This window comes from Lepidochelys kempii, chromosome 27 (assembly GCF_965140265.1).
Source record: "Lepidochelys kempii isolate rLepKem1 chromosome 27, rLepKem1.hap2, whole genome shotgun sequence".
Classification (NCBI taxonomy): domain Eukaryota; kingdom Metazoa; phylum Chordata; order Testudines; family Cheloniidae; genus Lepidochelys; species Lepidochelys kempii.
Window position 1 is genome coordinate 4,629,243 of NC_133282.1, and position 27,991 is coordinate 4,657,233.

Below are 27,991 nucleotides of genomic sequence, written 5' to 3' on the forward strand. Positions count from 1 at the left end.
ATACCATGGATTTATATAGAGGCAAGATGATATTTTCTGTCCTATTATCGATCGCTTTCTTAATTATTCCCAGCATTCTGTTCGCTTTTTTGACTGCCGCTGCACATTGAGTGGATGTTTTCAGAGAACTAGCCACATTGACTCCAAGATCTTTCTTGAGTGGTAACAGCTAATTTAGACCCCCATCATTTTATATGTATAGTTGGGATTATTCTTTCCAATGTGCATTACTTTGCATTTATCAACATTAAATTTCATCTGACACTTTGTTGCCCAGTCACCCAGTTTTGAGAGACCCTTTTGTAGCTCTTCGCAGTCTGCCTAAGTCTTAACTATCTTTAGCAATTTTGTATCATCTGCAAATTTTGCCACCTCACTGTTTACCCTTTTTTCCAGATCATTTATGAATATGTTGAATAGGACTGGGCCCAGAACAGACCCCTGGGGGACACCACCATTTACCTCTCTCCATTCTGAAAACTGACCATTTATACCTACCCTTTGTTTCTTATCTTTAACCAGTTACCAATCCATGAGAGCACCTTCCCTCTTATCCCGTGGCAGCTTACTTTGTGTAAGAGCCTTTGGTGAGGGACCTTGTCAAAGGCTTTCTGAAAATTTAAGTATACTATATTCACTGGATCCCCTGGGTCCACATGCTTGTTGACCCCCTCAAAGAATTCTAGTAGTTTGGTGAGGCATGATTTCCTTTTACTAAAACCATGTTGACTCTTCCTCAACAGATTATGTTCATCTATATGTCTTACAATATTATTCATCACATCTTTAAGGAATTGGCAGATGAGCTCTCTGGGAGACTTTTGTTATTTGACAAATCTTGGAATACTGGGGAAGTTGCAGAGGACTGGAAAAAAGCTAATGTATCAGTATTTAAAACAGGCAAATAGGATGACCCAGGTAACCACAGGTTGGTTAGCCTGACTTTGACTGTGGGCAAAATCACAGGAAGGCAGATGATATGGGATGCACTCAGTAAGAATGGCAGAATAACTGATGCACATCAACATGATTTTATGGAAAACATGTCTTGTGAAACTAACTTGGTACCACGGTTTGATAAGATTACAAGTTTGGCTGACAAAGGTAACTGTCTTGAAATATATATGACATTCTGATTAAAAACTGACATTATACAGAATCAATGTAGAACATTTAATGAATTAAAACTAACTGGCAGATGCCAGAAAAATTATAAATGGAGACTCCATCAATGGGGCTGCTTCCAGTAGAGTCCCACCGGAGTTGTTTTGGGGCTAAATGCTATTCAATAGTTATCAGTGATTCAAAAGAAAATATTAAATCATTTCTGGCAAGTTAGCAAAGGACATATATACTGGGGGAATGGTAAATGATGAGAACGTGTCCGCTGTACAGAGTGACCTGGATCACCTGGGAAGTTGGGTTCAAGCATGCATTTTAATACGGCCGAATAGATGGGATGGGGGACTGGATCCTGGAAAGCAGCACCTCTGGAAGGGGCTTAGAATCATGGTGGATAATCAACTGAACATGAACTTCTACTGTAGCTTGGCAGTTGAGGCAGCTAATGTGATCCTTTGATGTATAAGCAGGGGAGATACTGACAAGTAAGGAGGAGCTATTACTGCTGTAGAAAACATTAGTGAGACCATTACTGGCATACTTATTCTCTGTTCGTGCCCACACGTCAAAACGGATGCTGACAAATTGGAAAGGGTTCAGAAAAGAGCTACAAGAATGATGTGAGGTCTAGAAAACCTGCCTTACAACAAGAGACTAAAGAAACTCAATATAGACAGTTCATCCAAGAGATGATTAAGAGGTAATTTGATCAAGGTCTACATGGGGGAAAGATTTCCTATTGTAAAAGAGCTCCTTAATCCAACAGACATAGGCATAAGAAGATCTAATGGCTAGATGCTGAAATTAGACAAATTCAGACTAGAGAGGAGGTGCAATTTGTTTACAGTGAGTGTAATTAACCATTGAAACAGTTTACCTGGCAATCTGGTGGATTTTCAATCACTTGAAACCTTTAAATTATGATTGGATGTCATCCTACAAAAGTTATGTTCTAGCTCATCCAGAAATTATGGGCTTTATGCAGAAGTTACTGGGTGAAATTCTCTAGCCTGGGTATTCATGATGTCATACTAGACTAGATGATCATAAAGGTCCTTCTAGTCTTAAAATTCTATGAACTAGACTATAACAAAATATTTTGGCATAATATAAAATAGTGTACAAAACAGGGTGGCTGATCAAAGCTTTGTTCCTACCTGTTATACATTAGGCGTTTGAAGTCTTGGAATAAAGTGTCCTTGTTTTTGTCAATAAATCCTGTGACTGAATATCTGTGAAAGAGAAAAACAGTCAGTTGCACAGAGGTCAAATATTTGGGTATGTGGAAGAAAAAGCCTATGTGCACCAAGATGGAATCACATACAAGGGAAGAAATGTGGTCGATGGGTGGGACTGGGAGACAAGGGACAAGCTCATTCTCCGATCTGTCACTAACTTGCTGTATAACCTTTTGGGTTAAATCACTTCCTTTATGTGCCTAAATTTCTCCTTCTTTAGAATGGGAATAATGCTTCCCTAATTTGAGAATGCATTTTTAAATCTACAGATGAGAAGCAATAAGAATTATTTCATCCAGCAAACTATGGGCTCTAGTACTGCCTGCAGGTGCTTTCACAATTCACTTCTGTCCTCTTAGATTTGCAAGCCACTAGCAGTGCACAAGTTTCAACCACAGAGGTATCACCTCATTCTTTTTCCCTAAACTACCAGAGAAATTTGGCTGTTTCAGAATCACAGAAGCTTAGGGTTGGGAAGAGACCTCAGGAGGTCATCTACTCCAACCCTCTGCTCAGAGCAGGACCAACCCCTGTCAGCTGTGTCTATCAATAACACTATATTCAACAGAGACTTCACAAGAAATCCACCTTCACTTAGTGGACTCCATAAAGCCTGGATTGGTCACCAAATTGTTCCATCATTAACAAGCGTCGGGTATTGTCTATAGAAGAAAGTTGGACTGGTTTAATGATTCTTTTAGGGTTTGTCTACACCAAGAAATATGCCAGAATAATTATTCTGGAGTAACTTTCCATGTCAACACTCTTATTCTGGAATAAGAGTGTTTTTGTCCAATTTAACTTAATCCACATCCAAAAATAATTATTCGAAAATAGCTACTTTGGGTAAAAAATTTTAAGTGTAGAAAAACCCCTATGGAGATTTAGTTAGACTGATGCACGCTCGTTGTGTGAACATTCTTGTTTCAGTTTAAGGGTGCCCTATTTTAATTCAATTAATCTTAAACTGATTCTTTATCCATTTAAGCTAAATTGATATGGCACTAAACAGATTTCTTAGGTCAGTACAACTTTCTTGTGTAGACAAGACCTAAGCTGCTCTTGGGAAACTTCGTTTTTCCTCCTCCACTCTTCATATTCCCTAACTTCCAAGAAGACCGTATATGTAGCAAGAACAAGTGTGACACTGAATTTTATTTTAAATCTGTTGCATTTATCACATAGAAATGAGAACACAATGTAGGTTAAAGCTGGACAAGAACAAGTAGAAGGTGCACCTTCTAATACAGAAAGAAAACACTCACATAACGTCTCCTGCGTAGTGCTTAATCCGAAAGTCTCTATCAAACTCCAGGATCTTGTCTGTCGCACAAAGCTAAAATAAATCACACATTTATTAAAAAGGAAGGCATTACGTGTAAGCATTGAAATTCCACAAATTTCAGGACACAGCAGCTTTTAGATTTCACCTTGTATTACAACAAATCGGAATTGTAAAATTACTCTATTTTCTACAGACACAAGTCATCATGTACTCTATCCAGATTTTTTTGGATAAATAAAAACACAGGGACATAAAAATAAACCATGTTTTAAGATCCAGATTTTTTTAAAATTAAATAGTCACTGACACCTCCAAAAACTGTTCCTTTTTTTATTAATAAGGATATGTGCATGGAAACAGAACTGCTTGGTCTTGTGTTCCCCCATCTGCTCATATTTATTCCTTCATGACATAATCACCTCCAAATCAACATACCATGGTATCACTAACTCAGGATGACTGAATAAAGTGTAAGGTATTTAAAAAGCATCAGTCAATCTGTCCCACCAATATTTAGAGAGACATGGTGGGTGATGTAATATCTTTTATTGGACTAACTTCTGTCGGTGAAAGACTACCTTTCGAGCTTACACAGAGCTCTTCTTCTGGTCTGGGAAACATACTCAGAACATCACAGCTAAATACAAGGTGTAACAGATTGTTTAGTATAAGCAGTCAAACATTTAAAGGGACCATTCAAGGTGAAGTGGCCCATTAACACCCCTCCAATCACAGGTGGAAAGGAAGGGAGGGGAGAAAAAAGAAACTGGGGGCAGGGGGTGTAAGTGGGTTATAGATTATTGTAATAAGTCATAAACCCAGTGTCTATTCAGTCCATGATTTTCAAAGTGTATAGCAAACTTATGAATTTAAGTCTCAGGCTCATCTTTTGAAGTGTTGTGCAGGTTTCCTTTGAGGATGAGGTCCCACCAATACCTGGCAGCCAATAAACAAACAAGCTAGAACTTTCACAGCTCTGCTAGTCAGTGATTAACCGCAGGGTGCTCAATAGCGACTAAAGCTATTGCTCTATCCCTGTTGCCATAGAACACTCTTAATATGCTGTTAGACTACTGTGCTGCAAAGAAGATACATAAACAGCCCACAACATAGGAGTCACTAGCATCTAAAAGAAAATGCAAATAGTTTTGTCCCAGTTTTCTTTAAAAAGCTGGAACTAGCAAAGAAATGAAAATGACTGCACACTAGTTACAAGCACAAGACCACAAGGCTAGACCATCCAGTAGCCATGCTGCACACATGAAGGATAATCCAATCTGACTACAATTTTTAAGATGGTGCACTGGCTTCATTGTTAAGGGTGTTCTTTTTAGTTTTGTTTGGTCCCTTGTGGAAGGGCCTAATAAGGTCCATCTCAAACCCTTAGTTGGTTTTATATCTTTTCTTCCTATGTATTTAAGAAGCACTAGCCTGGCTTTTTGCATCCTGTCAACCTAATAGTGCTTGCCAGCAGAAATATTTAGGAAGCCAAGTCTGGCCAAGAAAATTTGAGAAATGACTGACAGTACAGGATTGCAGAAAAGCAGTTTCCTTCTTTTTAAAACCTCTCACAGTTCACATCTTATCCTTTTCTGCTGGCTATTTGGCCTTCAAAATACATATCAAGTTCAAAAGTAAACTGCTACCTCTCTCAGAACTGGTCTACACTACAGAGTTAGGCTGATGCAAGGCAACTTACATGGACCTAACACTGTAAGCCTCTACACTAAAACATCGCTCCTGCCGATGTAACTCGCCCACTGTGCTGACTTAACTCCACTTCCATGAGAGGCATAGCGCTCAGGTCGATGCAGTTTCAGCACAGACACTTGTTGCTGACATCGACTGTTGCTGCCTTTCAGAAGACGTTGCACAATACCCCACACTGAGAGTTAAACTGGTGCAAGTGCTCCTGGTAAGGATGCACGCCGCCAACACAAGAAGCGTAGTGTGGACGCGTAAAAGCGATTTAATTACTGCAGTAGCTGTACGTCAGCGTAACTTAGGTCAACATGGTTTTGTAATGTAGACATACCCTCAGACAAGCAGTGCTAACGTTACTTCGTGGTTTGACAGATGTCCAACAGCACCCATCCTCCCAGGAAACTAAATACATCAGCTGTGTGAAAATCACAGCCTTGAATTGGTATAGTTGTGGTAGCACCATAAACTGCTCAACTGGTTAACTATGGGAACTTCTTCTTGAGTCCTCATACTGTTTTCTGCCACATCCAGGCACATGCAATTGCCTGATCATTGCACTCTGCCAGCTCACTGGAAGAGCATTCATGGTCAAGGAACTGCCACTGCAGGAGATGCTTCATTATATTTTGAGTCTTTCAGTCACAGGTATTGGGGCCAGTAACATAGCCCCATTTTTCCATTGCATCTCTAGACTGGCAGACTCCAGTGTGGAGTTGATTAACACAATGCCGTATACCCCAGGGCTGAGCTGCATTGGGTGGCAGGCGCTCTACTGATGGGAGCCAGAGTACAGAGGCTACAGGGTCATTCTCTACTCATTTGCCATAACTGAAACCTTGTCTGTTTGGGCAACAATGTTAGGGGTTTAATGGTGGCAAGAAAACTTTGTTGTGACTTCAGTCAACTCAGCATCAGTGTTATATCATATAGCGGATGTCTTGGATCTGTGCATTGCCTTCTGCACTCTTAGCAATTTCCCAGTGTACATTAGGAGGAGCAATACCTGCAAGGGCGTAGAGGCTGTTGACGTGAGTAGGCTTAAGGCATCCTGTAATATAGCGGCAGGCAGCATTAAGTACAGGGTCCAGTTTCTTTGCGTGAGGGGATCCTGACCACACTGCATAGGCAGATACAGCAAAGGAATAGCGAAGTGCCATTGCTGTTGATTATGGAATGGACAGGTCTCCACCACATTCTGATGTAACCAGTTCACTAAGAATGTTGACTGATATGCTAACCTTGGCTTTAGTTTACTCAACGTGGACTCTAATGAGCATGAGTTCGAGAACAACGCCAAAGTATATAGGATTTATGCAATGAGTAAATTTCATCCCAAATCAGCTATAGGACTATGGCATTAGTCACGTATTGTTAATATTAATGCTGAGAATCACTGCATTCCGTGATTCATGGCGGAAGTACGTCTGAATGTATTAATGGCATGTGTATGTATTTAACTTTTACTGCCTTAGTATATTAGCTGATAGATGTAAATAGGGAATGTTTACATCTGATCATACTAAACCTTGCTAGTTCTAAACACAAACTACAACTGAAATGAATAAAAGGCACCATGGTCAAAGAGTGAGCATGGTACTAAGTTGTAATAGCACCTCTGCCACCCACTCACTGTGAGCTTTAGTAAGTCACTTTACCTGCCCTCTGAGAATCTCCAGACATTTAAAGTTTATTTAGGAATTCACTGATGGTTACCCATCAGTGCACCTGACCCTCTTACACACACAAGATGAATCAATTACAAAACTGAATGTAAGACAAACCCTTGCTCATTGATAATACTTTGCTACGTACATCACAAGTGTTGTGAGCAATAGTTAATTTTCATACAGAACTATGTTATTAGGTGACTCTGAGAAGAAAGTCTCTAAAAGATCTACATTTTTTGCTCTGTGGATAGTACATTTTTGCTGTTTGTTTATTGCCACAGTGAAAATCTTGTATTTATTCTAGTCTATCTAGGTTTCACCAGAATAACCAGGACAACCAAGCAGAAAGCAATAGATTAGATATGCAGTACATAAACTAGGACACGACTATTTAGGGCACAGCAGCCCCTTAGAGCTTATTCACACTGATGTGGAGTGCAACATACTGTAGAGGGGGGCAGTGAAGCATTAACTGTGAGGCAGGAAAACAGGAGCTATTTCCAGAACATATCAGCACATGTATTTTAACTCTTTAAGAACATCTTCCTCAATATCTTTAATTTACACAGTAATTATGTTAAGACTTTACCTGACAGACACCACAGTATTTTAACTGCTCTCCACAAAGCCAAGTAAATAAGTGGAAGCAAAATGAAACCAGGTCTTTATTTGTAACTTAAAATATGAAGGTGGAAACAACTCAGACTTTTATTGGGTGGTAACTGGAGGAAGCAACAGCCAGTAAACAAGATATTTTAGGTATTTGTGAGAAGAATGTTATTTGCAGGGGTACAAGAGGTCAGAGGAAGAAGAAACAAGATGCTGAGGATTTTATGGGTCAAAACCTTCAAGGTAATATTGATTTACACTATCTGATATGATTGTTTTTCTATCAGTAATTCATATAACCGTCTACACATGCGGAAGTGCTCATTTATTTTTGTATTCCTTGTTTTCTCCTTCAGTCTGTGCTAATATAGAATTTCCTGACGATACCGCTCCCTGCTGAGGAATACTGATATTAGCACTACATCATACTGTTGAATGTTCCCTATACAAGGAATGTTCTGAAGCCAGTGGTTCAGTCAGTTGTGGCTTTTCCATTTATAGCCCCTCACTCATTGTCAAATTCACTTCCCCTCACACCAGCACACTATACCAACAGCGCTCGCCTCCATGCATAGCCACTTGCTGGTGGTCTCAGAATAGAAGAGACCTAGGAACGAACAGGTCACAGAGAATGATCTTCCCTTGGGTTTAAGTATATTGGTAGGGTAGCACTGGAAATCTGGACTATTGTTGCCCTTGCTATACCTGTTCTGAAAATATAAGACTTCATTCCCAAAGCCCCTGAGACTGGCACCATTCAAAACCATTATTAACAACAACGGAAAGAATTTGCATCCAAATTCACTAGCCTCAATTATGCATGACAGACATAACACTTCAATATACTGAGTAAATTCACTGCCATTTACTCATAAGATTTGAAGTACTCATAACATATGCCCCTACCTTAACTACACAGCAATCCCGCAGCTTAGTGCTGACAGTGAAAATATTGTTCGTTGTTTACCAAAAAATTGTATATGGCAGTTTAGCTGACAGGTTACACTCCAAGTGAAGTGTACTTAAGAATAAGCCATAGCTGAATGAAAATCTTTTTATTTTACTTCCATTTCCATTCTTCACTAAAACAAGCCAGATCCAGCTCTTTCTACTGTTTGAATTTAGAGTCTCTGGAGATATACTTGTCTAAGAAATGTGCTAAAGACTGCTACGGAGATACTCCTACCTTATATACAAAGCTGTGCAGTGGTGAAGACAGTATTCTAATGAACAGATTTCAAATACTATTTCTCAATGAAAACACATCAATAAATTAAAGGACATTATTGGATTATTCAATCTGAGTGGTTCTCAAATTTATCAGGCCAGTGCCCATATTTTTAAAATATTACCAGGTGACAAAATCTTTTAACTGGTTGTCATACCAAAAACAAAGCAAATCAAAGGATCTGGAGGACTATGGATACAATTTAAATGAGCATGTTTTTAGCCACTGAGGGTGAAGATTACATAGCTGTAATAAAGCAGAAATGTGAGCCATTTTCACTGCCACAGCATATTAAAGCTGGTTTTGTAGGGAAAAGTCACATGAACTGGAACCGTGCACTTATTGGTTATAAATGACATCATATGTCAAGACAAGTTCATGCTTTCCCGTTTTTCCCTTGAAATAAAATCTATAGCATTGATCATACTTTAGCTCCCTCTTCTGGATACAAACCATTATAGCATTCATTCATTCATTCATTCATTCATTCTAAGCTAGAGAACTTGATTGGCCACATAAGTATAGAAATACCATGTGCGGCAGACATTTAAGTTCTATTCTAGAAAAGGGCCTTCCTCTATTCCAGTCACTGTGTGAGTCCTTTTCCTTATCCCACTTAGAATGATACAGCGTGAGTTGCATGTGGAGAGATGTAGGTTCTGATTACACAGACGAACAGGTTACCTTTCTGCTGGAGAAATGAGCATGCTTCCCCAGTTTGTTATTCAGTGCTTCAAGGAACATCTCATCAGTGACTTTTCCAACATTCATGCAGGCATCATCCAGAATGGCAATGATCCCTTTGTGCTGCTGTTCCACCAGATCCACAATGATTTGGTTGTTGAAATAATCAATCTGCAGAACACAAAACAGGTATTTGCAGGTCTTCTCTCACTATCGAGTGAGAAGGAAGTAGATGAACTCTATGCACACACGAGTAACCACACAGGGAGAATGATATGCAATACAGCATTATTAACTGTAATAAAGAAACTAAACTGAGAAGTACTAGGCTCAAGATGCAGTGCTCAACAGTTTCATTCTACAGACCACTTGGAGCATTTTTTTCTCCTAGGCCTCTACGTCCCCAAAATATCCCACTGCTTGCTTTACAAAGCATGCCATTTTGTGGTCACCTGATACTCCATAGACCATAATTTGAAATCCACTGAGATAGTGGAAATAAAATATACATACAAATTGTAATGAAAATTACTGCTTCCCAGACAGACCATCTGAAAATATGCTGGACTGCAGATCATATATTCAGACTTCCTACTCTAAGAGAAGTGTACTCGCAACAGGTGTTTAGTACTCATGTCCAAACTTCATCCCTTACTTGGAGTCTAGTGACTAAAAGCAAAGTTGTTGTATCAGAATTAGATTTTACTAAAGCAAGCAAGAAACCCCTAGTCATTAGCACTAAAAAGTAAGTTTCACTTTGTTCAGTTACCCCAGCGGAAACCCCATTGATTCCAGTAGGGAGACAAACATAACAGAGGAGAATGTGGCCCAGTATTGGCTCTTCCTCTTCGGGCACAGGAGTTCTGTAAACATTACTTTCATCGCCAACATTCAAATCTAAAAATGAAAGACTCTAGTGGAAGAGGCTCACCAGATGTCTATGTGGCTAGGCAGCTTTAACATGATCTACATGATACACCCATATGCATGTCTATAGTTGCCCCTTTTCATTCCTATACAGCACCGAAGAGTTTTATTTGTCAAGAAGTGCGTAGCTATAGCAGAAACATTTTCAGCACTAAGAGGCACAGCAGAGAAGGGTCTCCTTTCACATGTTTCAGATTACCACTGCACTGATCCCATAATCAACTACACTACCTTTCAACAGTCACCTTAGTGAGACATTCACACACACACTTATGGCAGTGGAAGTTGTGACAGCAAGATAGTGGTATACATGACATTGTGCAATTTTACTGGACACTCGCAGGCTGCAGTCATATTGTAAGGCACACAAAGGCCAAATGCTTTCCAACAATGTAAGAAAGTGGGTAGTAAGTGTAACTGCTCTTCCCCTGAAATGTATTCCTATAACAGATTTCCCCATTACATTTTCATAACTGGATCATAAAGCCTGGTTTATGCTATTATAAGGCCAGATTGTTCACCAATGAAATCAGTGCGTTTTGCCACTGATTTTCTATAGTAGAGGATTAGGATTGTAATGTCTATACAATGCAAACCAGCATCTTCTAATCAAAATCCTAACAGTTAGAAAGGATCAATTTAAAAAAAAATCTTTCTACTTGAACACCTGTTTAACGAAACAAAATACATATACCCAGTTTACAATGGTAGTCAGAAAGAGGCCACAAAAGGTATAGAAAGGGTGTCATACATTTTCAATTTGCTTTTTCCAGAGTCTGATTTATGGATAACAAGCCTGATGCTGCATCTGCTCTGGATACAGAGCTCACACTGACTTTGATGGGAGTCTACATGTGAAGCAACTTCAGGACCATGCCCTGTAATGGTACACTGGATTCAACCAGACCCCCACTGCCAATTCACTCACATGATTCCAGGGAATCCCCTCTCGCTGGTACTCCTCCTGTTCTTGCTTGAGAACTAGCTGAATAAAAAGCTGCTGCAGCTTTTCATTGCAGTAATTAATGCAGAACTGTTCAAAACTGCAAAAATAAAGTTGAGAAAGAATTGATTAGTTTTTCATTTGAGGAAAGATGAAGCATCTCCTTCTCTAGCAATGCAGCTTACCTGTTGTTGTCGAAGATCTCAAAGCCATAGATATCCAGGACTCCAATGACTGTGTTTTTCCCATGGATTGTGGTGTCATAGTTCTTCACCTCAATGATGTCATTGATATGTGTGACAATCCAACAGAAAAGGCGCTCATATATAGCCTACAAGGAGAACAAACATTGGGCTTAATTTCTGATCTCTCTCATAACTGATTTAGCTGTATTTCTGTCAGGTCTCTATACTAGTGTCTGTAGTAGTTTAGTTCAAGCTGGTTTTCAGATTAAACCCATATTCACTGGTAAAACTCCTGCTAAAATTAAACAGACTTCTTGATCTGAGAAACCTCCTTTTCTTTCCATATAACATTGCTGTATTACTTTCTAAATTTGTTTATGAGAACAGAATCTTAAACAGCTCTACCAATTCTGCTACCTACTTCCTACCTAATTATCTCCACATCAGAGAATTGTATGAATATGGAAAATATAGGTGAGCAGATGAATACAGGATTAAGATTTTTATACAGTGCTCACACCCATCAGAACTGAGCACTTAACACCACAAAATATAGTACGATGAAATATTATCATCGTTCACTTTTCAAGAAGTAGTCACAAGCAAGAGCATTTTCTGTCTTCAAAATCTAAACATTCAAATTAGTGACACCTGTACTAAGCAGTTCCGGCAAGTATTACAACCTTAAAATGACATTCAAGGTGACAGGCCCAAATGTGAGCCCTTACCCAATACCACCATTTAACTCCCTCCATTCCTCCTTCCCACAATTAAAATAAATGTGAGTAGTTAAGTGTCCTTGGCTAGGCAGCAGTTCTGCGGAAAAGGACCTAGGGGTGACAGTGGACGAGAAGCTGGATATGAGTCAGCAGTGTGCCCTTGTTGCCAAGAAGGCCAATGGCATTTTGGGATGTATAAGTAGGGGCATAGCGAGCAGATCAAGGGACGTGATCGTTCCCCTTTATTCGACATTGGTGAGGCCTCATCTGGAGTACTGTGTCCAGTTTTGGGCCCCACACTACAAGAAGGATGTGGATAAATTGGAGAGAGTCCAGCGAAGGGCAACAAAAATGATTAGGGGACTGGAACACATGAGTTATGAGGAGAGGCTGAGGGAGCTGGGACTGTTTAGCCTGCAGAAGAGAAGAATGAGGGGGGATTTGATAGCTGCTTTCAACTACCTGAAAGGGGGTTCCAAAGAGGATGGCTCTAGACTGTTCTCAATGGTAGCAGATGACAGAACGAGGAGTAATGGTCTCAAGTTGCAGTGGGGGAGGTTTAGATTGGATATTAGGAAAAACTTTTTCACTAAGAGGGTGGTGAAACACTGGAATGCGTTACCTAGGGAGGTGGTAGAATCTCCTTCCTTAGAGGTTTTTAAGGTCAGGCTTGACAAAGCCCTGGCTGGGATGATTTAACTGGGAATTGGTCCTGCTTCGAGCAGGGGGTTGGACTAGATGACCTTCTGGGGTCCCTTCCAACCCTGATATTCTATGATTCTATTCCTCCCAATAGTCCCTCACTATCACCCTTCCAAATGAGGCTGCTGTCGTTGCCAAACAACCAAAGGTGTAGCACTTGTCATGATCTTTAATGTGTGTTTAAGGATGTCATGCCAACCCACTGCTCTCTTCTTGACAGCAAGCAGGCAGCTAGAACTGTCAATCTGTTCTCTCAATCTCATTTCATTGCATTTCCATTGTATCAAGATATGAACTAACAGACCAGAGACTTCCAACGTCCTGGCAAACCCTGCAGCCAAAACTGTTTTGTGGGTTGCCCTAGCTCACAGATAAAATTTTAACTCTGCTGAACCCATTAATTTAGAAGAATAAGTCTTTCATTAAGTGAATATTCTAAAAATACATATTGAAGAAGCAACATCCAGACTAACAGCCCCCAAAACCTTTGACCTTCTCTAACAACTTCATTAAGCATCTGCACTCTTTGCTGTAACTTTTGCTACACAGACTTCAGACTCTGCAATACAGTAACTCCTCACTTAAAGTCGTCCTGGTTAACGTTGTTACGTTGGTGATCAATTAGGAAACATGCTCGTTGAAAGTTGTGCAGTGCTCTTTTATAACATCATTTGGCAGCTGCCTGCTTTGTCCACTGCTTGCAGGAAGAGCAGCCCGTTGCAGCTAGCTGGTGGGGGCTTGGAACCAAGGTAGACCAGCAGCCCCACTAATAGTTCCCAGCTCCCCTAAGTTCCCTGTGCAGCAGCCACCCAGCAGGCTATCAATTACCAGCAGTTCAGCTGTCCCTCCCCCCCACCCCCCGCCTGTGCTGCTCCTGCCCTCTGCCTTGGAGCTGCTCTCCAGAGCCTCCTACTTGCTGTGCCACGGGGAGAGGGTGGGAAGAAGGGGGCTAATGTCAGGGTGTCCCCCGCACCCCACTTACCCCATCTTCCATAGAGCAGGGGGGACACACAACAGGGCTCAGGACAGAGGGAGCTTCCTGGCAGCAGTTGCCATCTCAGCTTGCTGATTAACTTAAAAAGGCAATGTACTTAAGAGTGTGGTCAGCGTACTTAAAGGAGCAATGCGCATCTCTCTCTCACACACATGGTCTGTGCGGTCTCCCTTCCCTCCATTCCTGGTGCCTTGTAGAGTGTGAGGTTACATTAACAATGAGTTAACCCTTGAGGGCTCAGACAATTGCTAGTTCATCATTTAGCAGTAAGGCATTCCGTGGGAAATATCCCACCCTCTGACTTCACCACCTCAATCAAGCTTCACAATCATCATTGCTTTGTATCAGTATTAAATTGTTTGTTTAAAACTTATACTGTGTGTGTGTGTGTGTATATATATATATATATATATATATATATATATTATAGCCTTTTGTTTGGTGAAAAAAAATTCTCTGGAACCTAATCCCGCCCTATTTACTTTAATTCTTATGAGGAAATTAAGGGAAACGATGTTAAGCAAATCCAAAGTCGCATTTTTCAGGAACATAACTACACCATTTAGTGAGGAATTACTGTACTTTCATTCATCCATAGGCTCCTATCATTTGTGAAATTAAAGAGCAAAAACTGGAAATTGGAAATTCTGGTTTTGGAAATTGTTGCATGACAAACTAGCACAGACTTGTAGAAAGAGAATTCAGACTCACCTTTGCAAAAGCATCTCTGCCATAGGTGGCTTCTTGCTCTGTGTGCTGCTTGTCAATGACATCCCGGCCTGTAGCTACAGTTCGAAAAAGCAGGGCCTTCTCCACCATGTCAGACTTTGTTGACAGCAAGTCTGCAATGACCGACACAACTTTGCCATTTTCAATCACAGGAGTGTCGCCATCCACTGAAAACTTCAAATTCCCCTGTAGCAAGTAGTGAAAGACAAGATTGCTCAATGTACTCAATGCTTTTTTTTTTTTGCCTCTGTCTTCACGAACAAGGTCTAGACTGTTCTCAGTGGTAGCTGATGACAGAATAAGGAGTAATGGTCTCAAGTTGAGGTAGGGGAGGTTTAGGTTGGATATTAGGAAAAACTTTTTCATGAGGAGGGTGGTGAAACACTGGAATGGATTACCTAGGGAGGTGGTGGAATCTCCTTCCTTAGATATTTTTAAGGTCAGGCTTGACAAAGCCCTGGCTGGGATGATTTAGTTGGGGATTGGTCCTGCTTTGAGCAGGGGGTTGGACTAGATGACCTCCTGAGGTCCCTTCCAACCCTGATACTCTATGATTCTAAGGTCAGCTCCCAGACTGCTGCACTGGGCAGAACAGTGTGGGGAGGAGATGAGCCACCCTCCGTGGAGAAAGAAGTGGTTCAGGGCTATTTAGAAAAGCTGGATGAGCACAAGTCCATGGGACGAGATGCGCTTCATCTGAGGGTGCTAAAGGAGTTGGCGGATGTGATTGCAGAGCCATTGGCCATTATCTTTGAAAACTCATGGCGATCGGAGGGGGTCCCAGAATACTGGGAAAAGGCTAATGTAGTGCCCATCTTTAAAAAAGGGAAGGAGGAGGATCCTGGGAACTACAGGCCAGTCAGCCTCACCTCAGTCCCTGGAAAAATCATGGAGCAGGTCCTCGAGGGATCAATTCTGAAGCACTTAGAGAAGAGGAAAGTGATCAGGAACAGTCAGCATGGATTCACCAAGGGCAAGTCATGCCTGACTAACCTAATTGCCTTCTATGACGAGATAACTGGCTCTGTGGCTGAGGGGAAAGCAGTAGATGTGTTATTTCTTGACTTTAGCAAAGCTTTTGACACGGTCTCCCACAGTATTCTTGTCAGCAAGTTAAAGAAGTATGGGCTGGATGAATGGACTATAAGGTGGATAGAAAGCTGACTAGATCATCAGGCTCAACGGGTAGTGATCAATGGCTCCATGTCTAGTTGGCAGCCAGTATCAAGCAGCGTGCCCCAAGGGTCGGTCCTGGGGCCGGTTTTGTTCAATATCTTCATTAATGATCTGGAGGATGGCGTGGACTACACCCTCAGCAAGTTTGCAAATGACACTAAAGTAGGAGGAGTGGTAGCTATGCTGGAGGGTAGGGATAGGATACAGAGGGACCTAGACAAATTAGAGGATTGGGCCAAAAGAAATCTGATGAGGTTCAACAAGGACAAATGCAGAGTCCTGCACTTACGACGGAAGAATCCCATGCACTGCTACAGACCAGGGACCGAATGGCTAAGCAGCAATTCTGCAGAAAAACACCTAGGCATTACAGTTGATGAGAAGCTAGATATGCATCAACAGTGTGCCCTTGTTGCCAAGAAGGCTAACGGCATTTTGGTCTGTATAAGCAGGGGCATTGCCAGCAGATCGAGGGACGTGATCATTCCCCTCTATTTGACATTGCTGAGGCCTCATCTGGAGTACTGTGTCCAGTTTTGGGCCCCACACTAAAAGGAGGATGTGGAAAACATGGAAAGAGTCCAGCGAAGGGCAACAAAAATGGTTAGGGGGCTGGAGTACATGACTTATGAGGAGAGGCTGAGGGAACTGGAATTATTTAGTCTGCAGAAGAGAAAAATGAGGGGGGGATTTGATAGCTGCTTTCAGCTACCTGAAAGGGGGTTCCAAAGAGGATGGATCTAGACTATTCTCAGTGGTAGCAGTTGACAGAACAAGGAGTAATGGTCTCAAGTTGCAGTGGGGGAGGTTTAGGTTGGATGTTAGGAAAAACTTTTTCACTAGGAGGCTGGTGAAGCACTGGAATGGGTTACCTACGGAAGTGGTGGAATCTCCTTCCTTAGAAATTTTCAAGGTCAGGCTTGACAAAGCCCTGGCTGGGATGATTTAGTTGGAGTTGAGCAGGGGGTTGGACTAGATGACCTCCTGAGGTCCCTTCCAACCCTGATATTCTATGATTCTATGTGACTCTGCTGAGAATATTGTCAGCAAAGCTGAAGTAAGCACTTCATTTCCAGGGAGTGATTTGCTGTTCAGTTCATCAACAAGTGAAACACCATTAGCACATTTCTAAATTCAGGCTAAACTGTCCTCTGTACTGTATGCTCCCCTTATGGGCAACTCAGGCAAGGGACACAAAGGGAGGCACCAGCTATGGGGGGCATGTGGCTTCCCCCCGCCAACTTCTCCCTGCCCCGCCCCCAGCCTGGGCCCCCCGCTCTACCCTGGGTTCCCGGTTCTCTCTCTTGACATTAACTGGAGTGGGGCTCTGTCCTTTGCAGTGCAAGGAAGGAGGCCCCACACCGGCAGCTCCTCTGGCCTGGCTGTCTCAGTACCACCCCCAGGCCCCAAACCTGTCCTCCACTGAGGCTGTACAGACCCTAGGAGTCGAAGCTGTGTGGAAGGGCTGGGGCAGGACTGGGGGCAGTACAGCCATGCTGGAGGAACTGCCTGCATGTGGCCACCCGGCAGCCCCACATTCTGCTCCTTTCGCCACTGTGGTTCCCTGCTGAATGTGCCTCCCCCAGGGCAGTAGTTCTTAAACTTTTGTACTGGTGACCCCTTTCACATAGCACGCCTCTGAGTGTGACTGCCCATATAAATTAAAAACACTTTTAAATATATTTAATACCATTATAAATGCTGGAGGCAAGCGGGGTTTGAGGTGGAGGCTGACAGCTCACGACCCCCGCATGTAATACCCTTGCGACCCACTGCGGGGTCCCAACCCCCAGCTTGAGCACCCCTGCCCTAGGGTGTCTGGAGAGGGGCATGTGACCCTTCTTGACCACCCCCTCAACTGAGGCTTTACCTTTGCCTGTGACCAAAAGAAGGATTTGGCCTTTAGTATTTAGCAGGATTCAAGGAACAAAGTTATGACAAACTAATTCAAATAAAGTTTAATCAGGCAAAGACTGTTACAAGCCAGGGGTCTAGAGAGGAGTTGGAATTAAAAGACACTACGCAGAACCCACAGATTATTTATATTTATCATTTCCATCTTCACTACAGCTCACCACAACGTCCTAGAATACAGTTTCCAGTTTAATGACATCACCAGAAAAACTGACATGAAGATTGATGAGCTATTAGTCTGAATTATTGTGGGGAAATTCTAAGTCTTGTGTTATACAGAAGGTCAGACTAGATGATCACAATGGTCCCACAGGGGAATTTGACCCACTACTGGCAGGCAGGAATAGTGTTGACTTTTCAACCAAACAGCACTTCCAACTGCATCTGATAGAACAACTCGACTATTGAAGTAACACAAGTAACACAGCCTGGCTGCCCTGCCATTGCAATCCTGGAAGAACAGCTTGCACAAACCCACATGCAGGGAACTCACCAAGTGAAGAATGGACGCCAAAATTTTGTAGACAGTTTGAACCTCCTCTGGTTTGAAGCCTATCACTTTCATAGCATCTGCCACTGCTTTGAACTCGGCACCATCATTGATGGAACACTAAGGAAAATAGAGATTTATTTAAGTTAGTACCTTTCATGGTCTAGACAAACATTCTTGAATATAAAGCATCACCATGGTACAGCTTTAAGGAAATAACGTGGCAGCCATTATGCAACCACCACAGATGTCACAGACGTGTTACTAAAAAAAAAGTGAATGTTGCCCAGAACAGTAGGTCACGGCCACTATCTATTCTATTTATCACATACCAAAAAACCCTTCAGAGTTATTTAGATTGCAAAATCAACCACTCAAAAGTTAAGAAATGCCAGTTTTACAGTTACCAATGCAATTTAATTCTGCCTCCTTTGTACATCAATCCTATAATCTGCAAGAAGATGGAAATAGTATGTGATCACGTAATTAAAGACCATCACAATGCATATGCACAAGAGAGCCAAATTATAGTTGTGTAGGCTCCTAGATTCCAACTTCTTGACTTTGCAACCTAAAAACACTCTCAAGACAGGAAGTTACCAACAAAAAGCTGTTTTTTTCTTCTTTTTAAAGAAAAACGGTAGGTACAATTCTCCCATCAAGCATCAGAGACAGGGTTTAATCTCAACTTTCAGCACTGGACCATAGTCTGCTATCACTTGAGCTACAAAACTAGCTGACAGCAGCAAAACACTTATCCAGAAAGCGATATGAACTGTTGGATGCTGATGCTGAGGTCCCAAGGTTTTGTTCAATGACCTTGTGGGGCAGTGACACACAGGAAGCATTTGATGTCAGTATTTACCCTGAAATTTATGTTCCTGAACGAAATGTGTACATCATAATGTGGAGACTTGACCTATAGCGTGGAAGTTTTTATACAACCACATTAAGGCCCTCCTGGAGGAACCTGAGACTGTTCAAAACTGTTTTTCCATCCTTACACCATGAATTCTGCACCAGCTAATAGAATAAGTTCTGGTCATTGACTTCTTTCTGGGTTCATGAGGGTGTTAATCACCTCATATGAGTAACCGTTTTGAATCTGTCTTGTCCTAAAGATGTATGACTGATCTTTGTCATAACAGACCTCCTATACAATGCAGAAGGATCAGGAGATTCAACACGGAGTTAATCAGCCTGAAAACCATAGCCTCTTCAGCCAGAGAGGCATAAATGATATCATTGCCACACTGTGCAGGTTGTGCATGGTCCCAAGAAGCAGTGGAATGGTAGGAAAGCATATAACAAAGATCTTGGCCTGCTTGATATGAAATCGTTCATCTACTTGAATTACAAGTCCTGACATTTGGAGAGGCCATGGGGCACTTGATTTTTGGTTTCCAGATGCAGAGAGATCAATCACTGATCCAAACTAAGTGAATAACAATGAGTGAAGACACACTGCTTAATTTAACTTCTGCCTGGTAAACTAGTCTGCCTTGGTGTGTAGTAGCATGCAGAAACATGAATCACTTTGCTTTTGCTTTCTCTCGACAGACCCCTGTACGACATTCTATATCTTGGGGGAGTGTTCTGTAATCCCCACATTCCTCATTTATATATCATTGTGATATTGCATATAAAGCAGGTTGTGTGAGGTATCAGGGGGAAGGTTATGATCTGCTGAAACCCACGGTTCTATCTAAATAGATATATCATTACATAAGAACATAAGAATGGCCATACTGGGTCAGACCAAAGGTCCATCCAGCCCAGTATCTTGTCTACCGACAGTGGCCAATGCCAGGTGCCCCAGAGTGAGTGAACCAAACAGGTAATGATCGAGTGATCTCTCTCCTGTCACCCATCTCCATATTAAGGCATGTGAAGTTATGAGAATGTATTGTATGGTTTTCACTAAAATATGCTGTGGGTTTGGGAGGCACCCAGATACAAGCCCTCCAGAGACAATGACACGGGAGGTAACCAATGCCCAGGTGGGTGCTGAACAGACATCACCAGCCATTGTCCAGCAGAGGAGTTACAATTCAATGACCCACTCACAGGACACACACCAGGGTATCGCTTCACCTTGTGACTCAGCAACACCTACCAGACATGCCCTGGACTTGTGTTCTCCAAGCACATGGGATTAACGATATAAAACACAACACAAGGGCCCCATGCACGGCTTTTCTCCTTCCCCCTCCTACCCTGCAAGCAACAAGGACACTCTGAAGACTCCAACAGAGGGGACTGGCCCAGGTTTCAAGGGTGAAACCTGTGTACTATGAATTGCAATATCCAGTGAGGTGAGAAAAACTGCTTCATCTAGATCAGCGTGGGCAAACTTTTTTGGCCCGAGGGCCACATCTGGGTATGGAAATTGTATGGCGGGCCATGAATGCTCATGAAATTGGGGGCTGGTGTGCGGGAGGGGCTGAGGGCTCTGGCTGGGGGTGTGGGCTCTGGGGTGGACCCAGAAATGAGGAGTTCAGGGTGCAGGAGGAGACTCTGGGCTGGGGCAGAGGGTTGGAGTGTGGAGGGGGGTGAGGGCTCCGGCTGGGGGTACAAGAGGGTGCTCCAGGCTGGGACCAATGGGTTTGGAGGGCGGGAGGGAGATCAGGGCAGGGGAGGGGGTCAGGGGTGCAGGCTCCAGACGGCGCTTACCTCAAGCAGCTCTGGGAAGCAGTGGCATGTCCCCACTCCAGTTCCTATGCGAGGCACAGCCAGGTGGCTCGGCACACTGCCCCATCCACAGACACCGTCCTGCAGCTCCCACTGGCCATAGTTCCCAGCCAATGGAAGCTGCGGAGCCCCATTGGCTGACACTATGCATAGGAGCTGGAAGGGGCACATGCCGCTGCTTCTGGGAGCTGTGCAGAGCCACAGCATGCCCGGAGCGGGGCAAGCCCCCGACTGGAATGCTGGATCAGGGCAAGCCCCGGACCCCACTCCCCAGCAAGAGCTCAAGGTCTGAATTAAAATGTCTGCACGACCAGATGTGGCCTCCGGGCCGAGTTTGCCCACCCCTGATCTAGATGTTGCCCAGTCTTAAAGGGTTGAGAGTTTAGATTCCATGCTTATATATATTATTTTATTTTGGTAACCACTTTGACTTTTTGCCCATCGCTTATAATCACTTAAAATCTCTCTTTTGTAGTCAAACTTCTTTTACTGTTTATCTTTACCCTTGAGTTTGCCTGAAGTGTTTGGTAAGAGTGTTTGTCAGATTTATAAAGGCGGGTGTATATTCACTTTTCACTGATGAAGAGGTGAATCAATAATTAAATTGAGCAGTGCATCTTGAGCAGTGGAAGACAATATATTCCTGAGGTACGCAGCTGGGAGGATTTGGCTGGTGCCTTTCTCTGTGTGATTCATGAGTGGCTCTGGGAGCATTCATGCAATCTAGCTGGGTGTGGGGCTCCACATGGGGTTGTGCTGAATAACAGCACCTGGAGGGGCTTGCTGCTTGTCACTAGCAAAGCACTGGGAGAGACAGCGCAGGCTGGAGAGTTAAGGGGGCACAGCAGTCCCGCAGTCTCAGACAGCACTCCTGGGATCCCATCACACCGAACAGAGTTGTCCATAAAGACCAAGAAGTGAATTTCCTTCTTTAAAGCCAATACTGATACTACCATAATCCTGGAAAAGACCTTTGGAGTACATTGCCGATTAAATGGTAAGGATCAGAGTTGAAAAAGCTGCCCACTACAGGCAAAACAGGAGAATTATTTCTGGGATGACAAAATGGGACTGTGAAGATGTGTCTCCTTCAGGTACTTGTTCAAATGTTTCAGATAGAGCCCAGCTCTGTTTGCTCCACGTTACTGAGGTTAGACGTAAGTGACATACAGCCTTTGATGAGACAGAAAGGGTTATTAACTGGTTCCATAATTGGTCTTTGAGACGTACACATGTTCATTCCACTTCAGGTGAGTGCACACCCGGGGCACTGTTATTGGAGATTTCTCCCTCAGCATACCCATCAGAGTGGCGTATGTGTCATTTGGTGCTTCACATTGCTGCACCTCCCACTCTCCCCCTCTATATCAAAGTCTGTCTAGTAAGAAGAAATGAGAAGGAGGGTAGGTCCAGAAATGGACACATGCAACACCTCACAAAGAACAGTTACAGAACAGGTTAGGAACAGTTTGCACACATCCATTCCTCTTCAGGTGACTCACAAGCAAGTGCAAACACATTGTTTGGAAAAGTTACATTGGCCATATTATATCTTTCCTCATCCTTATGAGCATGAGGCTTCAGGAAGGAAGTTGGCAAATATATTGCCTAATTGATGTGGAAGTGAGAGACAACTTTGGTGAGAAACTTCAGATGAAGGAACAGGGATAATTTGTCCTTGTAGAAGACTGTATACAGAGGACCAGACACTAAGGCTCACAATTAACCCACTCCCCTGCCCAAGGCGATTGCCACCAAAAAGGCTACCTTCATCGGGACATGGAGTAATGAGCAGGTGGATAACAGTTCAAAGGAAGGACCCATTAGCTTTGTCAATACCAGGTTTAAGTCCTAAGCGGGAAATAGGATCCTCTACATGGAGATATAGAAGAAGAAGAAGGGTGTGGAGACAACTTTGAGGCAGGTAGAAACCTCCAAGAGTTCCAAAATGGCCACTGGTATGGTGCAGAGCTCAATTCCTTCCTGGTCAGCCAAGACAGAGCTTCTGCTGGGTATCAGGGTGGTGACTATGTGACACAGCCGTGACACGTATAAGCCAACTTCCAACTCAGAGGATGAACTGGATTCATCCAACTAAAGAGGAGCTACTCCTGTCAGTGCCAGGAATTGGTGTCAGTAGTCTGGAGAAAAGGGCATTAGTGAGATCACTGCAGTTTGCCTCTCGACAGCAGTGTACAAGGAGGTGCTACAGTGCCCACAGTATCGAGAGACTCCAAAGGTCGCATTCCACAACATATGTGGATACTAAACTGGGAGGAGTGGTAGATACGCTGGAGGGGAGGGATAGGATACAGAAGGACCTAGACAAATTGGAGGATTGGGCAAAAAGAAATCTGATGAGGTTCAATAAGGATAAGTGCAGGGTCCTGCACTTAGGACGGAAGAACCCAATGCACAGCTACAGACTAGGGACCGAATGGCTAGGCAGCAGTTCTGCGGAAAAGGACCTAGGGGTGACAGTGGACGAGAAGCTGGATATGAGTCAGCAGTGTGCCCTTGTTGCCAAAAAGGCCAATGGCATTTTGGGATGTTAAGTAGGGGCATAGCGAGCAGATCGAGGGACGTGATTGTTCCCCTCTATTCGACATTGGTGAGGCCTCATTTGGAGTACTGTGTCCAGTTTTGGGCCCCACACTTCAAGAAGGATGTGGATAAATTGGAGAGAGTCCAGCGAAGGGCAACAAAAATGATTAGGGGACTGGAACACATGAGTTATGAGGAGAGGCTGAGGGAGCTGGGATTGTTTAGCCTGCAGAAGAGAAGAATGGGGGGATTTGATAGCTGCTTTCAACTACCTGAAAGGGGGTTCCAAAGAGGATGGCTCTAGACTGTTCTCAATGGTAGCAGATGACAGAACGAGGAGTAATGGTCTCAAGTTGCAGTGGGGAAGGTTTAGATTGGATATTAGGAAAAACTTTTTCACTAAGAGGGTGGTGAAACACTGGAATGCGTTACCTAGGGAGGTGGTAGAATCTCCTTCCTTAGAGGTTTTTAAGGTCAGGCTTGACAAAGCCCTGGCTGGGATGATTTAACTGGGAATTGGTCCTGCTTCGAGCAGGGGGTTGGACTAGATGACCTTCTGGGGTCCCTTCCAACCCTGATATTCTATGATTCTATGTTTCAAATGGTACCATCTCTTGCTACTGCTAAGCCAACGAAGACCGCACCACTAACACAATCTATCCTCCTCCCCAGCACAATTGCTGGACTTTGGTGTCAGGGGCCTTGATCTCCCAGATACCAAGTCCTTCGATGCCATCTTCTGGTGTGTCTTCCTCGGTACCGGAGAAAGAGACTGGCATCAAGAGTCTGCCAAAACTGGAGGAGCACTCTTAACTGAAGCGGATATGCTTGGTACACACTCCGAATGGGGAAGCTCTGAGTGTGGGTGCAGGACTGCTTCCATCAGAAGGTGTTTTAGTGTGACTTCCCTTCCTTTTTAGTTCTGGGTTTAAAGTCCCTGTAGATGTGGCACCATCTCTATCATGAGCTTCTCCTAGGCACTTCAGGCACTTGAAGTGCAGGTCACTAACCAGCACTGGTTTCTTGCAGGCATCACAGGGCTTGAAGCCTGGGGACCGAGGCACACCCCCAACACCAAGTACCAGTACCCACACAGCAGGAATCAAAGAGTACCAAAAAAGTACACCAATAAAGGAAACCTAATGCTACATTATCCTAACAAAAACTATTAACGAGTACCAACTATATACAAATGCAAAATGAAGAAAATTTGCAGCAGCGGCACCATAGCATGCTCCAAGAACTGTCACGGGCGGTAAGAAGGAACTGAAGGGGACTGGGTGTGGCTCTACCCTTTATAACATAGTGCAGCAGCACAGAGCGGCAGATGGTGCATGCACGGCCCTAATGGGTACTGCTGAGGGAAAAATCTCCAACAGTGCATTGGGCATGTACAAACCTGAAGTGGAATGGACACGTGCATCTGAAGAAGACTGGATTGTATCACTGATCTAAAGGAGATTCCATGAAAGGCATGAGATAGAAAATAGGTCATAATGGTGCCTGCATCGGGAACCAATTTGTTTGGGGGTCTGCTATCAATAACCGAAGTCCCACATACCTACACGAAACCAATTTATATGAAGCCACTTAGACCATGAGCTGTTGAGGTTGATTCTTAGAGCCCCTTTACTGCCTGCCTGTACTCCACACCCAGGCTGTTTGCCCTCTCATCATACTGTCAGCTGCTGCAGGGAGGAAGCAGCAACAAGGCACAGCAATCCACCACAGCAGCTGGGGGTGACAGCCTGGTAGTTGCCCAGTCTTTTAGATTGTGGCTGGAATTCTTCATTTCTCTTACGATATCTTCCCATAACTGTGAGCAAGGATGTACAGCTAAAGTCAACATACCACTTCCAGATGCATTTACAACTTTAGAACAAGTTACCTGAAACTAATTGACTGCATCCTCACCTTTAACTGCCCTCCGGCCCGGATATAGTTGTATGCAGAGAAATTTTTCTGAAGATGTAGAGAGCGTAGTATCTGATCAGAACCTCCCTGGAGAAGCTGTCAAATAGTATTTTAAAAAACGATCAATCAAAAAACAAACACCATCCAGTATGTTCATAGTTGGTGTAACATCATAAGTTACTCATTTATTGCTACATTGAATAAATTCCTTCTTCCTCATGCATGGTTAGGCATGACCACAACTTTCTATTTCCATTACTAATATGCAAACAGCCTTGGCACTTGAAGCCAGTAAGCATCATGCAGTGAATTTTCCAGTCACAGGGAAAGGCTGTGTAAGCATTGTGGCTATCATATACACAGTCTCCACCATTACAGAGCCAAAAACACCTTCCAGGTGGTTGCCTTTAAGGCTGTTAAAGCAACAATCTTGAAAAGAAGTCAAAACCTCTGCACAGGGGCATCATCATACAGATGTTTTCAGTCAAGCATACAGGACCAAACACATGTAATTTCCCCAATGGAAACACCTTCAAATTGCCACATGTTGGAAACAAAGTGCCGTATACACCATGGTGGCAAATATCAGAAACTGTGCTGAACAAAGTAAGGCAGGTATGTTGATCATTTTCTTCACAAAGAGGTATGATGAGGGGCATCTTCTTCCCCAGAAGAGCCTACACAGAGGCATCAGCTTACCACAAACAATACTGAAGGCACTTAAGTAAAAATATTAAGTTAAGATATGAATGTACCCAATGCCATGAAACTAGCTCAATCCAAATTACAGAAGCCTCATGAGAAAAGAGGACATCAGTTGTACTGCTAATGAAGTACTAATCCAAAGTCCAGGTATAGTACCATATGCTCAGAAGTACTACTAAGTTTACAAATGTGTTAATAAATAGGAGGATGAGGAGGAATATTCCACCTTTCCATGGCCCCCTCTCCAAAATTAGGCATCTTCAGCCAACCTAGAAATGGTTGAAAAAACAGAAAACTGGCCCCAAGTGTGATAACACAGAGCACCCCTTTACATAAAGCATGCAAGAGGGACTGTGTTAATTGCTTTGCCTCTATGTCCCCTGAGCAGAGGAATGAGCCAGCTAATTTCCATGTGTTTGAGTAGGCAAACACTAACCTGATAAAAAGAGTGAAAGCTTCGTTCTCCTGGCTGCTGCACAATCACTCGGGACTGGGGGGGAGATACAAAGACATATTTTTAGATACTAGTAGTGTGCTTAAATATTTTACTTAAGTCTGCCAATGCAATAATTCACTATCATTACCAAAATTCTTCCTGCACTTTTTACCCTACAAATGTATTACTGATCACTACTAGCTATGTATGACACAAGGCAGTCCCTGTCCCATGGAGTGTACAGCCCAGTCATACACAGATTATTCAATTATACAAACAATAGGATATTTTTAAAGATGACTCCCCCTCTAGTGACCATGGTAATTGCTTACATGCAAAACTCACATAAGAAACTATTTTGAGCATCTAATAGGAAATAGGAAACAGCACCACTTGATCACCAGCAAGTGCTCCAGGGTCCACAGTTAGGGAACTCTTGTGGTAAACTCTTCTGCTAACATACCAGAACAAGTAAAGCAGTGGCAAGTTATGCTTCCCTTTTAACCCAAGACCAATGTTGGCAGGAGCAAGAGGCATTCAGATCTTCACTGAATCTTAGTCCCACAGTGTAAGATTTAGGGGAATTCTTGTTAACTACAGTGGAACTTCACATTCACAATAGTGACTCAGAACCATTGCCAACTACAGAATTTTGCAAAATAATGAGTAAATTAAGCCAGGAGTCACTGATACCACATGACAAAACGTATAATTTGGCCTTGTCTACACTTACCGGGGGGCTCGAAGCACAGTGATCGATGCATCAGCGTTTGATTTAGCAAGTCTAGTGAAGACCCGCTAAATCGACCGCGGATCGCTCTCCCATCAACTCCTGTACTCCACCTGAATGAGAAGCGCAAGGGGAGTTGACAGGAGACCATCTCCAGTCGACATCGCATAGTGTGGACCCCGCGGTAAGTAGATCTAAGTACGTCGACTTCAGCTACGTTATTCACGTAGCTGAAGTTGCGTAACTTAGATCCATCTCCCCCTGTAGTATAGACCAGGCCTTTGAATAGCATAATGTAGTTTTGTTTAAATCCTTAACTAGCTGGTGAAGCGCAGAATATTTTGTAACAATAATGTCTTAGTAATAAAAGCTCACTACAGAGCCATCTTTTGCTATTAAATCCTTGCTGAGAAGTAGAGTGAAACAACTAGGTTTCCTGTGAGAATTACCAGGTTAGTGGATTAGCAAAACGTCAGTGAGAATTAGTGAGGTGGCTGTTGTAAATATGACGATTTGTATGATCATGCAAGGGTAGCTGACTTAAGATCAGACCTCTATATGCAGCAATGGAAAATCATTGCCTGCCCTCATCACCCAATTGGGCTAACATTAAAGCCTCAGAATAACTTTTTTTTTTTTTTAAACAGAAACAGGA

At 43.0% G+C, this 27,991-nt stretch overlaps 1 protein-coding gene across 1 annotated transcript in view; it reads right to left on the reverse strand.

Annotated features, from left to right (window-relative positions):
• Positions 1 to 27,991, reverse strand: part of MYO1D (myosin ID) — a 356,217-nt gene that overhangs the window by 229,180 nt on the left and 99,046 nt on the right. The window contains exons 5-13 of the mRNA XM_073326164.1: positions 26,607 to 26,660; positions 25,466 to 25,561; positions 18,320 to 18,436; positions 14,719 to 14,922; positions 11,593 to 11,738; positions 11,393 to 11,507; positions 9,538 to 9,708; positions 3,626 to 3,696; positions 2,280 to 2,354 (exon numbers count right to left, since the gene is read on the reverse strand). Of these exons, the coding sequence (XP_073182265.1) occupies positions 2,280 to 2,354; positions 3,626 to 3,696; positions 9,538 to 9,708; positions 11,393 to 11,507; positions 11,593 to 11,738; positions 14,719 to 14,922; positions 18,320 to 18,436; positions 25,466 to 25,561; positions 26,607 to 26,660 (1,049 nt within the window). The remainder of the gene's footprint in view (positions 1 to 2,279; positions 2,355 to 3,625; positions 3,697 to 9,537; positions 9,709 to 11,392; positions 11,508 to 11,592; positions 11,739 to 14,718; positions 14,923 to 18,319; positions 18,437 to 25,465; positions 25,562 to 26,606; positions 26,661 to 27,991) is intronic.